At 49.8% G+C, this 13,838-nt stretch overlaps 2 protein-coding genes across 2 annotated transcripts in view; one reads left to right on the top strand and one right to left on the bottom strand.

Annotated features, from left to right (window-relative positions):
* The window catches only part of LOC125425308 (serotriflin-like), a 133,490-nt gene extending 132,032 nt beyond the window's left edge, over positions 1-1,458 (bottom strand). The window contains exon 1 of the mRNA XM_048482912.1: positions 1,345-1,458. Within this exon, the coding sequence (XP_048338869.1) occupies positions 1,345-1,458 (114 nt within the window). The remainder of the gene's footprint in view (positions 1-1,344) is intronic.
* A 682-nt stretch (positions 1,459-2,140) lies between these two features.
* The window catches only part of LOC125425306 (cysteine-rich venom protein-like), a 29,837-nt gene continuing 18,139 nt past the window's right edge, over positions 2,141-13,838 (top strand). The window contains exons 1-3 of the mRNA XM_048482911.1: positions 2,141-2,203; positions 5,036-5,152; positions 9,719-9,806. Of these exons, the coding sequence (XP_048338868.1) occupies positions 2,141-2,203; positions 5,036-5,152; positions 9,719-9,806 (268 nt within the window). The remainder of the gene's footprint in view (positions 2,204-5,035; positions 5,153-9,718; positions 9,807-13,838) is intronic.

The following is a 13,838-nucleotide window of genomic DNA, read 5'->3' as shown; positions in this document are numbered from 1 at the left end:
GCAGAATACCTGCTTGGCACACGGAAGGGCCCAGGTTCGATCCCTGGCATCTCCAGTTAGGGAGGTGATGGGAAAGACCTCAGCCTGAAACCTGGGGAAACCACTGGCCATCTGATTACCCAATGTTAAGTGTATGTAACAGACAGGCCTGCCAGGAGGCACAAAACTCTCACTGAAGGTCAGAACCCCCAGTAAAAAACAAACTCGTGGTGTAGAACAGCAGTTTATTTTTTAAGAATGGGTCTGCAAACGGCAAAGCCGAGAATGACAAGCTCCAAATCACACAACACTTAAAAGCACACAGGCTAGCCCCCCCCCCCCAAGCCTGGGAAAGAGAGCCCGACAGAGAATGCATGTAGATAACAATAAAGGAGAGCAGTCCGTGACCTTGAAGACACCTGCGACTTGTAGACTTCCCATAGCAGCTAGAAAAGACAGTTAGAAACAGCATTAACCCTTTAACCCCCTCCCCTCAATGAAATGTATTGCGGCAGAAGCAACCCCTAAATATAGGCCTCCTGACAGTCTATGCTGAAGCCGGGCCTGCCAGGAAGCACCAAAGTCTCATTGAAGAACTGATCGAACATCGTTGGGCGGTTGCCCAACACAGCGATGTAGTAATATCTAAACACCAACCACAGTAGGTTTGCAACGGAGTCCCTGTCCTTACCCTCTCCTTGGCACCCAGAAGGTCTCAGGTTTGATCCTGGGCATCTCCAATTAAAAAGAGGTGTCTGATTACCCAATACTGACCTTAAAGGGTGTGGTTCAGCATAAGGCAACTCCGTGCTTCCTGCGTGTCCCAACTTGGTCGCTACACCAGCTCCTTGGAAAGAGGCTGACTTTGCTGCGAGGGTCCGTGCTCACGTGAGGTGATCATTGTGGAATGCTTTGCACAGGGAGCTGTTTTAGAAAATCATCTGGAAATTTCAGATTCCCTCCCTGCATTCATTTAAAAAAAAACCCTAGGAACTACCAGCTCGCTTTTGTGAGTAAAGGCAACGAAAAAAGCCTTCCGCTACAGCACAGGTGTCAAACTCACGTCCCTCCAGATGTTATGGACTACAGTTCCCATCATCCCCTGCCAGCATGATGCTAGCAGGGGATGATGGGAACTGTAGTCCATAACATCTGTAGTCCATAACATCTGGAGGGCCACGAGTTCCATAACATCGTGGAACTGTAGTCCATAACATCTGGAGGGCCACGAGTTTGACACCTGCGCGCTACAGGGAGACTTTTCTTGCTTCCTGTCTCTCCAGATCTTTCTGGTGGGAGTTAATGCGCCTGACAGAAGCGGGTGAACTTTTAAACCTTGCCTCAACCCCGGCTGTCATTCATTGCCATCGGCCACAAGGGCAGGGATGCCTGCCAGAGCGTGGAGGAGCGGTCCCCATGGCAGCCATTTATGGAGCCTTGCAGATGACGCGGGCAATTGAAGATACCATGTCGGCCCATCGCAGACGCCAAAAACCAGAACGTGCTAGACTTCTGCCAGACGTGCCAACAGAAAGCACTGTTTATATCCAGGTGTCTCTGAATTCAGTGCTGAGGGGGAGTTATCAGGAGCCACTGGGATATCTTACGATTTTGAAGGCTTAGTTGTAGAGGAGCAGCAGCGGCGTAGGAGGTTAAGAGCTCGTGTATCTAATCTGGAGGAACCGGGTTTGATTCCCCGCTCTGCGACCTGAGCTGTGGAGGCTTATCTGGGGAATTCAGATTAGCCTGTGCGCTCCCACACACGGCAGCTGGGTGACCTTGGGCTAGTCACAGCTTCTGGGAGCTCTCTCAGCCCCACCTACCTCACAGGGTGTTTGTTGTGAGGGGGGAAGGGCAAGGAGATTGTAAGGCCCTTTTGAGTCTCCTACAAGGAGAGAAAGGGGGGGATATAAATCCAAACTCTTCTTCTTCTAGAGAAGTTGGCCCTGGGGAATGTAAGTTGTGTGGTTTTGGCTGCTCAAGGTACTGAGGAAGGTGAAGGTCATGTTAGGGAAAGGAGAGAAATCCAGAGTAAATATGGCTTGGGGGCCATCTTGAGGATTCCGACCACAACCACAATGCCTGTGCCACGTTTCAACCGGTCAGTTCTCTCAACAGTGAAACTAAAAGGAAACGCTTGTGCGGTCTTTTGTTTTCAGAGATGGCTCTGACCGTTCTGCTGCTGATAGGTCTTGCTGCCGTGCTGGGACCGTCTGCCGGACAGGTAAGTCCGTTGGCTTTGGTAGAGGTCTCGGGCTGGCAGTTTCTCCCATGCAAATCTGTGGAATTCGTAAAAGTGCTGAACTCTGGCTAGAATTATGTCTGGTCATGCTGAGTTGCCACGTGAATTGTACTGCTGGAATCCTGAACCCACCAAGAGGGAAGGAAAATCCCATTCAAGGGCTGCAAAATGGCTCCTGCAAGCACCTCATTCTAGCGGGGCAGTTGTAGAATTTCAACACAGGTGGAGTCTGCAGAAGGTGGGTTTGGGAAAGCAAAGGGACCTCACGGTATAATGCCATAGAGTCCACCGCACGAGATTTGTCTTATCCCGCAGCTTTCAAAAAACCGATAAAATTGGCGGTTCTTTTGAAAAAGCCCGCGCTGATCCGCTCCCATGCAAATACCGCAAGAGACGGGGCGGTTTATTTTTCTGCCGTCGCCTCCTGCTCTCCCCTCCCCTAAGCTGCAGCCAATCAGAATGTCGGAAAAACAGAATCTACGTAAACTCTGTAAATGACAAGAAGGTGAACATTCATGTGGAAAATGAAAATAAACTAGGGGCTCGTGCATAATTCACTGGAGTTCTTCCTCCCACTCTGAACGCGCTGACGGGTAGCCATGCGAAGGGAGAAACCAGGATAAAAACACCCTGAAATATATGATCCCAGGTGTATCTCAGAATATTTTGTCTGTGGGGAAAACGCCTATGTTGTCGGGAGTTGGGTTGTAATTGCAGAGATGTCCCGGCCCTACCTGGAGCTTGGCAACCCTATATCAGATCAAAGTGGCAAGTGGCAAGCTCAGTCACTCGCAAGAGCCCTTGCCACACCCACACGTCAATTTCCTGGAGCAGACAAGAGAGGTTCAAATTGGTAGCCGGTCTTCCCACAGATCCCCTGATCCCCAGTGGTTGGGGGGGTTTTCCGTGGTCAAAACAATCTGTCCTACCTTTTTTAACACTAGAAAGCCTGTTTGGGTCCTACCCACTGGTTTCAAAAAGGGAACACATATAGTGAAGCAAAAAAAAATGTAACAACTACTGAGCCAAAGAAAACAGAATGGGTGATAATGAGCAAATCCTCTATCTCTGGCCTAAACCTAGCTCCATCTGCTGTTTGAAGAAGATCCAGAGACAACACCGCAGGCCCTTGAAAAGACTGTAAGTGCGCTTCAACCATTGCATTGGATCATATGCAGCAAAGAAATTATTTATTTCTGTAGTTTATTTTCCAAGCTATTTTCTGGCCAGTTTCGGCCCCAAGGGGGTGAAGAAGAGTTGGTTCTTAAACCCTGCTTTTATCTACCTTTAAGGAGTCTCAAAGCAGCTTACTAAATCTTTCCCTTCCTCTCCTTACAACAGACACCATGTGAGCTAGTTGGGGCAGAGAGAGTTCTTAGAGAACTGTGACTAGCCCAAGGTCTGGTTCTGCAAATTCGATTCCATCACCCTTAGCCACTCTTCATACCTAAAACAAACATTAAGACAATTTTTTAAAAAATATATGTAGCTCCACTTTGGGAAATATCTGGAGATTTGGGGGTGGAGCCTGAGGAGAGAAGAGTTTGGAGTGGGACGTGTGAAGGATATACTGCAATAGAGTCCATTGTCCAGAGTGGCCATTTTCTCCAGGGAAACTGATCTCTGTCATTTGGAAAAAGTGGTGAATGGGGGCCAAATGGCAGAGACAAAAAACCCCTCCAGGCACCCCCCCCCATGCGGTGTGGAGCCCTGAGGTGGCGGGCGTGGGGGATTCTGTCCGCTGGAGCTGCTGGGCAGGGAAGAGAAGCCAACTGCTTTGTGGCCTGCCCCTCTTCCCTGCCCAGCAGCACCCGCAGCGCGAGGAAGTCATCTGATCATGTGGGGGGCCGATTTTGTGCCCCCCACATGACCGAATACATTGCACCCTGAGGCATGGGTTAACTCATGTCACCGTTGCCAGTACGCCTCTGCTTGGGAGTCAGTTTTAATCCCAGGAGACAGATGCCCACCCACCAACTGGAGGCCGGCAGCCCAACTTAAAAGCAAAGGCATGGTTCCCTTTGATTTCCCACAGAAATCAACTGAGGAGGGGATTTAGTGCCGTTGCAATAACCCTTGATGCGCAAATGGCTAAAAAGACCCATTAACTCCTAACTGTGTTCTCTGTTCAGCTCCACGTGAACTTCTGCTATTGTGAGAAGGCCGTTGTTTTTATTTATTGATTTAGAAGAAGAAGAAGAAGAGGTTGGATTTATATCCCCCCTTTCTCTCCTGCAGGAGACTCAAAGGGGCTTACAATCTCCTTGCCCTTCCCCCCTCACAACAAACACCCTGTGAGGTGGGTGGGGCTGAGAGAGCGCCGAAAAGCTGTGACTAGCCCAAGGTCACCCAGCTGGCGTGTGTGGGAGTGCACAGGCTAATCTGAATTCCCCAGATAAGCCTCCACAGCTCAGGCGGCAGAGCTGGGAATCAAACCCGGTTCCTCCAGATTAGATACACGAGCTCTTAACCTTCTACGCCACTGCTGCAAAGGGTAATGGAATCACATTTAAAACATTTATTAGCCACCTTGCTAATTTACGGAACTCAAAGTGGCTTACCAGAGGAATAGAAGCTCTAAAAAAAAAAATCAGAACTTAAAACCACCATTTAAAATTGGCCATCCAATTAACCAAAGGCCATTCTAACCATTTTGTATCTACCAAGCGTATTTGTTTTCACCTTGGCTGCAATTCTAAGAGATGGGGAAATAACGCCAGATCACGCACATCAGAATGAATGCATGCATGCATAGTTTTGGAACCATATCACGAGATGCAAAAGATAGATTTGCATGCTGCTCTCTCATTCTAGCAACCTGACATTGCTTCTGTGTCGACGGATCGTCCTGATCAGCAAAAGGAGATTACGGACGTGCATAATGATTTCCGGCGTAACGTGAAACCAAGCGCCAGCAACATGCTGAAGATGGTAAGGGAAGAAGCTTAAGCAATGTGTGATGTGTGTTGACACACGCTGGAACCTCACCCTTTGCCTGCTGGAAACACGTGCACCGTGTTTGTTATACATATTGCCAACTGGCTCTTGAGAGTTTCCCAGGCTGCCCAGCCACGGACTGGTAGTTTTTGCTCCTAATGTTTCTCCTGCATCTTTGGCTGGTTTCTCCAGAGCAGAGGTCTTCAAACTATGGCCCTCCAGATGTTCAGGAACTACAATTCCCATCAGCCTCTGTCAGCATGGCCAAGTAGCAGGGCTGATGGGAATTGTAGTTCCTGAACATCTGGAGGGCCATAGTTTGAAGACCCTTGCTCCAGAGGCATGTCCCTCTGTTAGCAGACCGTGGCCACGCAGCCCAGAAAACCCACAACAGCCAATTGATTCTGGTTGTCTAAGCCAGTGTTTCCCAACCTTTTCAACATCGTGGTACCCTTGACCTCGCTCTTCATATCTCAGGGTACCCCTGAGGTTCATTTGATTTTTTTTTGCATTTTTTAGGTTTTTTTCCCGTTTTTGGCCTGTAGGTGGGGGGAGTGGCAAGCAGGGGGAGGGGAGGGAAAGCAGCATTGACAGCCGCGTTGTTTGTTTGCCTAAATTCGACATGGATTGGGGGGATTTAAAGGGAGAGCTCCGTTTAAATCTACCCCCCCCCAATCCACACCAAATTTAGGCAAATAAAACAATGCTGTTTTTCAGTGTTGTTTAAAGGGAGCCCATGAAGCTTCCAGCCCCTCCCCCTTCAAAATCCATTTGATTCCGGTGGGGGGGCTGGTAGCATTGTCATAGTACCCCTGGGACGTGCTCATGGTACCCCAGGGTACCACGGAACCCTGGTTGAGAATCACTGGTCTAAGCCTTGGACAATATATGTTGCAAATTGTTTGCAGTTTCTACCATGCCCCCAAAAGCAATGCAATCCAAGAACAGTGTTAAGCTTTGATTCAGGAACCACGACTATGGTTTCTTTGTATTGTTACCAACTCCTGGTTGGGAAATTCTTGAAGATTTGGGGCTGGATCCAGTGGTGCAATTGAAATAATTTAACAACCGGTTCCGATGGTGGGATTCAAATAATTTAACAAGTGGTTGTTTACAAGCGCCATTTTAACAACCGGTTTAACAACCTGCTGAATCCCACCACTGGCTGGATCCTGAGAAAATCTCAGCTTGGGGAGGGGAGAGCTTGGAAAACTCCTCCCCAAGTCTCAGATAATGGACAACAAATAACAAACAGATAACAAACAGATAATGGAGTGGGAGAAAGGAAGCGAAAGAGAGGACAGCTAAGTTGGGAAACATAAACTGTGTTGTCCTCAACTTGAAAGCCGGGCGGAACAGCTCCGTCTTACAGGCCCTGCAGAATTGAGGGCCTTTCCCCACTTACCTTAAGCCCAGCGCTACTTGAGGAGAGTAGCGCGGGGTCCCCCGGCACTCCCCACGACAGGGGCTGCAGTTTGGGTTACAGTTTGGGCACTCGGTCTCGAAAAGGTTCGCTGCCGCTGTCACGCCCCCTCAGCGCGCAGCATCCCAGGTGCTCTTCTTAAGGGCACCTTTTGATGACCCCGCGCTCTGCGTGGGGACGCCCAAGCACGCGCCTGGGATGCCCCACGCTGAGAGCAGCGCGCGGCATAGGGGGGATGGAAAAGAGTGGGGAAAGCCCCAGAGACAGATTCCACAGGGCCCTGGTTTCTTTTGACAGAGAATCCCACCAGACTTGGGTCATGGCCAAAAAAATCCCTGGCTCTAGTTGAGGACAGTTGGACACTTCTGATGCCAAGGACCGCTAACAAATTGTTTCTAGGGGAGCGCAACGCTCTTTGAGAGACATATCAAGAGAGGCAGTAGGTCCGTGGTGGCGAACCTTTGGCACTCCAGATGTTATGGACTACAATTCCCATCAGCCCCTGCCAGTAGTCCATAACATCTGGAGTGCCAAAGGTTCGCCACCACTGCGAGTAGGTGGGACTAAGAGGGCTTTGAGAGAACTGGGACTAGGCAGACTACGCTTACCGGATGGGTTTGCCATGGCCTCCCCCCATCGTCTACATTTCACCCCCAGCAAGCTGGGAACACGTTTTATGAACCTTCAAAGGATGAAAGGCTGAGTCAACTCTGAGCCAGCTGCTGGAACTCGACTTCCTCCGGCTCATGCTCAGATTTTCATTTATATATTTATATTCATACGCCACCCTTCCCAACAGTATTCAGGGTGGCAAACAATAAAAGATTACAAACTTAAAACAGCAATAAAACATCAGTAAAACATTAAAACAACTGACAGATGGCACTAAAAAAACCCACCCCACAACTACACCCGTGGGAGGCCAGTGTTGATAATAGTTCAGGCCGGCTGGCTAGATGGAAACGCCTGGCGGAAAAGCTCCACCTTACAGGCCCTGCGGAACTCATTCAGGTCCCGCAGAGGGCGTTTCCCCACTTATCTTTGCTGCCCTTTGCTGCGCGCTACTCTCAGCGTGCAGCATCTCTGGCACGCGCCCGGGCGTCCCCACGACCCTGCGCTCTCTGTGCGGGGTCATCAAAAGGCGCCGTTTTGAGGAGCGCCAGGGATGCCGCACGCTGAGGGGGCGCGAGAGCGGCAGCGTCAGGGCGGCTGCATTGTCGCCGCCCCTTTCGTGGGGAGTGCCGGGGGACCCCGGCCTACTTGAGGAGAGTAGCGCAGGGCTTAAGGTAAGTGGGGAAAGGGCCAGGGCCCTGATCTCTTTGGGGAGCTTATTCCACCAGGTAGGGGCCAGGACTGAAAAACCCCTGGCCCTCGTGGAAGCCAGCCGGACCGCCTTTGGCCCAGGGATCTCCAGTAGGTTCCCCTAAGAACATAAGAACTAGCCTGCTGGATCAGATCAGAGTCCATCTAGTCCAGCTCTCTGCTACTCGCAGTGGCCGACCAGGTGCCTTTGGGAGCTCACATGCAGGATGTGAAAGCAATGGCCTTCTGCTGCTGCTGCTGCTCCTGAGCACCTGGTCTGCTAAGGCATTTGCAATCTGAGATCAAGGAGGATCAAGATTGGTAGCCATAGATTGACTTCTCCTCCATAAATCTGTCCAAGCCCTTTTTAAAGCTATCCAGGTTAGTGGCCATCACCACCTCCTGTGGCAGCACATTCCAAACACCAATCACGCGTTGTGTGAAGAAGTGTTTCCTTTTATTAGTCCAAATTCTTCCCCCCAGCATTTTCAATGAATGCCCCCTGGTTCTAGCATTGTGAGAAAGAGAGAAAAATGTCTCTCTGTCAACATTTTCTACCCCATGCATAATTTTATAGACTTCAATCATATCCCACCTCAGACGCCTCCTCTCCAAACTAAAGGGTCCCAAACGCTGCAGCCTCTCCTCATAAGGAAGGTGCTCCAATGAGGTGCGGAGGGATCATGAGCGGATGAGCGGAAGGATCATGCTGAGCGGAATGAGCGAGGGATCCTCAGCAGAGCTTTGCCAGTACTTCAGGTTGCCCCTCTGCCCCATGGGGCCCTTTATTTATTTGCTGATACTGCAGTAAACATAAACCATAAACTTGGTCAGGGTTAACTGAGGTGAGATTCTGGAATTCATGTTGAGAAGGCTGAAAGTACTATTTTTATTTATTTCATCTCCACTCTGCCTTTCCCCCCAATGCTTACAACATTCACCTATCCCTCGTTTTATCCCCACAACAAATCTGTGAGATAGATTAGATCAGCGATGGCGAACCTTTTCGAGACCGAGTGCCCAAACTGCAACCCAAAACCCACTTATTTATCGCAAAGGGCCAACACGGCAATTTAAACTGAGTACTGAGGTTTTAGTTTAGAAAAAACGGTTGGCTCTGAGGCGTGCGTTACTCGGGAGTAAGCTTGGTGGTAGTTGGTGGCTTTGCTTTGAAGCAACCATGCAACTCTTCCAACGGGTGAATCACGATCCTAGGAGGGTTTACTCAGAAGCAAGCCTCATAGCCAGCAACCGAGCTTACTCCCAGGTAAAGGATCGCGCTTTAGTTCTTCGCATGAAAATCAGTGGGGTTTGACAGCGCTGAACAGGGTTACCTACACTGCTTCCCCAAAACTAGGTCTTAGGTTTGATGCTAATAATCGAGCCCAGCGGCCCAGGTCAACCTAGATGTGTAGGGGGGGAGGGACGATTCCCCCCAAACACATGATGAATTCTATTTGCGCGTGCCCACAGAGAGGGCTCTGAGTGCCACCTCTGGCACCCATGCCACAGGTTTGCCTTCACTGGATTAGATGAAGGCTGTGTGACTGGTTGAAGGGTCATCCCATCATCCACGGGGAGTGGGGGGATAGGGTGGGGATTCAAACCTGGGTCTCCCAGATCCTGCTTTAACACCCCAGCTGCTGTGTCATTTGGACAGTACTTTACGGGTCCTGAAAACTACAGTAAATATATCAGTATTTTGGGTGTCCATCTTGGCTGGTCTGTAAAAGTCGCAAAGAAAGATGGAAAGTATGTGGATCTTGTGCATTTTTATGTTATGTTTTGTGAACAGGTTGTGGATTTGTTTGTTTGGGTTCCCCCCCCCCATATAGAAATGGGATCCAATCGCTGCCGACAAGGCTCAACTCTGGGCAAAGGAGTGCACTTTCCAGCATAGCCCGGTAACACAAAGAACCATCGGTGAGTAAAGCTGCGTATGCTCACAGATATCAGCATGCATTCATATCCACCCTGGCAGATATTTGGATGGGAGACAGCCCAAGACTCAGAGGCGTACCGAGGTAAATTGGCGCCCAGGGGCAAAACATGCTCCCACCCCACCCTCCGCACCCCCTGCTCCCGCTTACCTCCTCTGGGGAGACAGTCTCCTGGCCCGGCTGCTCTTTCAGGTCATGTGATGGGCGCGATTTTGCACCCCCTCGTGACCTAATGGGCGGCACCCGGGTCAATCCCCCCCATGTTCCTCTGGCAGATACGCCCCGAGCATCTTCCATTAAAAAAGATGCTCCATTAAGATATTTTATTGCTTTTAATTGGATGGAGCCTATGTATTTGTTCTCTTGTGTATGATTCGCTCCTTGTTTGACACTGTTGTTCACCGCCCAGAGCCCTTCGGGGATCAGGCGGTATAGAAATCGAAACAATCAATAAACAAACAAACAAACAAATAAATAAATAAATAAATAAATAAAATCAGGCAGATGGTTTCGGAAAACATCTACCTGAAACCCCAGAAGGCAGCTGCTAGTCAGAGGAGGGAACGCTGATTGAATAACCGGATCTGACTCTGGATTTAGCAGCTTCTCCTGTAGGAGAGAGATAAGAGAACATTTATTTCATTTTATTACATTTCTACCCTACCAGTCCCAGCCAGGGCCAGGCTCAGAGCAGCCTACAGTCATTAAAGCAAAGACATTAAAATTCCAATAATGACTACTTAGGTTTTAAAATTCCATATATTCCTAAATGGCCATTTCAGCAAGAGTCCCAGATCCCAAGACTAATAGTTTACACCTCCCCACGAACCTAATTTAGTCCCTTTAATATGGAGTTTGGGGTGGGGGGAAGAGACCAAGGGCTTCACGATAAACGCGCTAGATAGATTGTCGAAGGCTTTCACGGCCGGATTCAATGGGTAACAAACTTCTCTCTGTGATAGACTTCTGGAGATGCCAGCCACAGATGCAGGTGAAACGTTAGGAAGAAGATCTACCAGACCACAGCCACACAGCCCAGGAAACCCACAACAACCAGCGCTAGGTTCCATGGCCACACAGACCACAGCCACACAGCGCCAGGAAACCCACAACAACCCCATATGTCCCAGCTCGATCTCTGCGTTCAGCAGAGGCCAACCTACTGAAGATCCCTGGCCCCTCAATGATGCGGCTGGTCTCCACTCGGGCCAGGGCCTTTACGGCTCTGGCCCCTGCCTGGTGGAACGCTCTCCCTCCAGCTGTCCGGGCACTGCGGGATCTGGGTGATTTCCGCAGGGCCTACAAGACTGAGTTGTTCCACCGGGCTTTTGGAGAAACCAGCCGCTGAGTGTGCCCCCCTCCCCTATATCATCGGGACCCATTAATTGGATATATGGGTCCTTAATACCATCAGGACCCACTATCTCTCCCTCCCCCTCCTAGGAGGATTAGGTTTAGGAGGGAGGCCATCTTAGAACACAACCGTTGTTTTATTATATTTATGGAAGTCTTGGTATGATGTTTTTATCTATGGTTTTATGTGGTACACTGCCCAGAGCCCTTCGGGGATGGGGCGGTATATTAAATTAAATAAATAAATAAATAAATAAATAAAAATAATAGATAGAAATCGGTGTTTAAAAGGTTGGAAATTATGAGTGATCCTGTGGACTTACGGGTGGCCTCACCCTAAAGTGTGACAAGACAGGAAGATAGCTTTTTGGAACATGTAGTTGTCCTGTAGATTTTAAGGTCAACATCGTGGATATTTGACTGAAAAAGAAAATCCCCCCCCCCTCCAGTGGAAAGAAAGACAGCTCATTTGATTTGTTGCTGTTGCCACTGTCAAACAGAGTCATTTTGCACAGCCGGCTGACGGCGTTGGCTGCGGGTATGATTTGCGTTATTTTCTCTCTCTCTCTCTGCTCCTTTCTCTCACATGCTGTTTATATCCAGTATCTGTTTAGCAGTTAAAAACCGGAAGTTGTGTTTCAGCTAAGGCCCCGCTTCTTAATTCCAGCTGGGGAACTCTCTCAGAGATCATCTCCCCCACCCCCCAAAAAATTTAATAACAAGCTCATCTTTGTATTGTCGAAGGCTTTCACGGCCGGAATCACTGGGGTGCTGTGTGGTTTCTGGGCTGTCTGGCCGTGTTCTAGCAGCATTCTCTCCTGACGTTTCGCCTGCATCTGTGGCTGGCATCTTCAGAGGATCTGATAGATCTCTCAGCTCTCTCAGATCTATCAGCAACAAATAGATCTCTAGGATCTATCTGATCCTCTGAAGATGCCAGCCACAGATGCAGGCGAAACGTCAGGAGAGAATGCTGCTAGAACACGGCCAGACAGCCCGGAAACCACACAGCACCCAAGCTCATCTTTGACTGGCAAGAAAGCGCCCTCTCCCCCTGCCAGCTTTTGCAAGCTCCTCGGGGCAGGGTTTGGGGTTTTTTTTTTACGTTGCTTGTGCTGTTCTGTACAGTTTCAGGTGGTCTGACGTCATTAAGCAAATGTTTCCTTTGTTTTGGCTCTTCAGAGGGCTTTCTACACAGGTCTCATTTGTATGTCTGCCTATCAGAGGCGTATCTGCCTGGTGACATATATTCCAATATCCGCAGGCGCACACCATCCGGTCACGCGGGGGAGTGTAAAATCATCCACCCATGTGACCGGCGAGTCAGTGCGTGTGTGCCCTCCCCTCCGCTCACATCACCGCTGCCACCAGCCACAGAACTCAGGAACCGCACAAGGTGAGGCCCCCCTCGTTCGCTCACCTACCGGCCTTTTTTAGCCTATTTTAGTGGCGGGGCTCTGTGACCCATGGGGGAGAGGTGTGTGCGCCCAGAGGATGCCAATTCCCCTCCATACAGCTCTGCTGCCTACATTTTCATGTAGAGCAGCAGTGGCGTAGGAGGTTAAGAGCTCATGTATCTAATCTGGAGGAACCGGGTTTGATTCCCAGCTCTGCCGCCTGAGCTGTGGAGGCTTATCTGGGGAATTCAGATTAGCTTGTGCACTCCCACACACGCCAGCTGGGTGACCTTGGGCTAGTCACAGCTTCTCGGAGCTCTCTCAGCCCCACCCACCTCACAGGGTGTTTGTTGTGAGGGGGGAAGGGCAAGGAGATTGTCAGTCCCTTTGAGTCTCCTGCAGGAGAGAAAGCGGGGATATAAATCCAAACTCCTCCTCCTCCTCCTCTTCTTCTTCTTCTTCTTCTTCTTCTTCTTCTTCTTCTTCTTCTTCTTCTTCATGGTCTTTGTTATGCCTATGGGGAGGTCCCCTTCAATGAGGCTGTACTGAAGAAGAAGAGGAGGAGTTTGGATTTCTACCCGGCTTCTTCTCAACTGTAAGGAGTCTCAAAGCCGGTTACAAACCACTTTCCCTTCCTCTCCCCATAACAGACACCTTGGAGCTGTGATGGGATTCAGCCGGTTCGCTCCACTTCGGCAGAACTGGTTGTTTAAATGGTGCTTGTAAACAACCGGTCGTTAAATTATTTGAATCCCACCACCACCCTGGAGTTGTCCAGAGTGATGCTCCCGGCTCTTGCTGCCAAAGTCGTTCTGCTGCTTTACGCTGCATGATTCCCGAATTGGTAATTGCTATGGCAAGAGAAGGGAGGCAGCTCCGGGGACGGAGCATCATTGTGGCCGGCGGAGAGTACTTCACCCTATACGTTTGGGATCGAAGGTTTCATGGGATCGCTCTCGCAAGCAAATTGCCTGGCAGGTTATAGTGTGGGCTAGCCTCGTACAGTGGTTAAGAGCAGGTGCACTCTAATCTGGAGAGCCGGGTTTGATTCCCAGCTCTGCTACTTGAGCTGTGGAGGCTTATCTGGTGGACCACATTAGCTTGTGCACTCCAACACAGGCCAGCTGGGTGGCCTTGGGCTAGTCACAGTTCTTCAGAGCTCTCTCAGTCCCACCCACCTCACAGGGTTTTTGTTGTTGTGGGGGAGGGAAAGGAGATTGTCATACCCTTTGAGTCTCCTTGCAAGAAAGAAACGGGGGATTAAA

The sequence above is a fragment of the Sphaerodactylus townsendi genome, unplaced genomic scaffold (assembly GCF_021028975.2).
Source record: "Sphaerodactylus townsendi isolate TG3544 unplaced genomic scaffold, MPM_Stown_v2.3 scaffold_27, whole genome shotgun sequence".
Classification (NCBI taxonomy): domain Eukaryota; kingdom Metazoa; phylum Chordata; class Lepidosauria; order Squamata; family Sphaerodactylidae; genus Sphaerodactylus; species Sphaerodactylus townsendi.
Note: the sequence above shows the minus strand (reverse complement) of the source record. Positions and strands in the feature narration are given on the sequence as shown.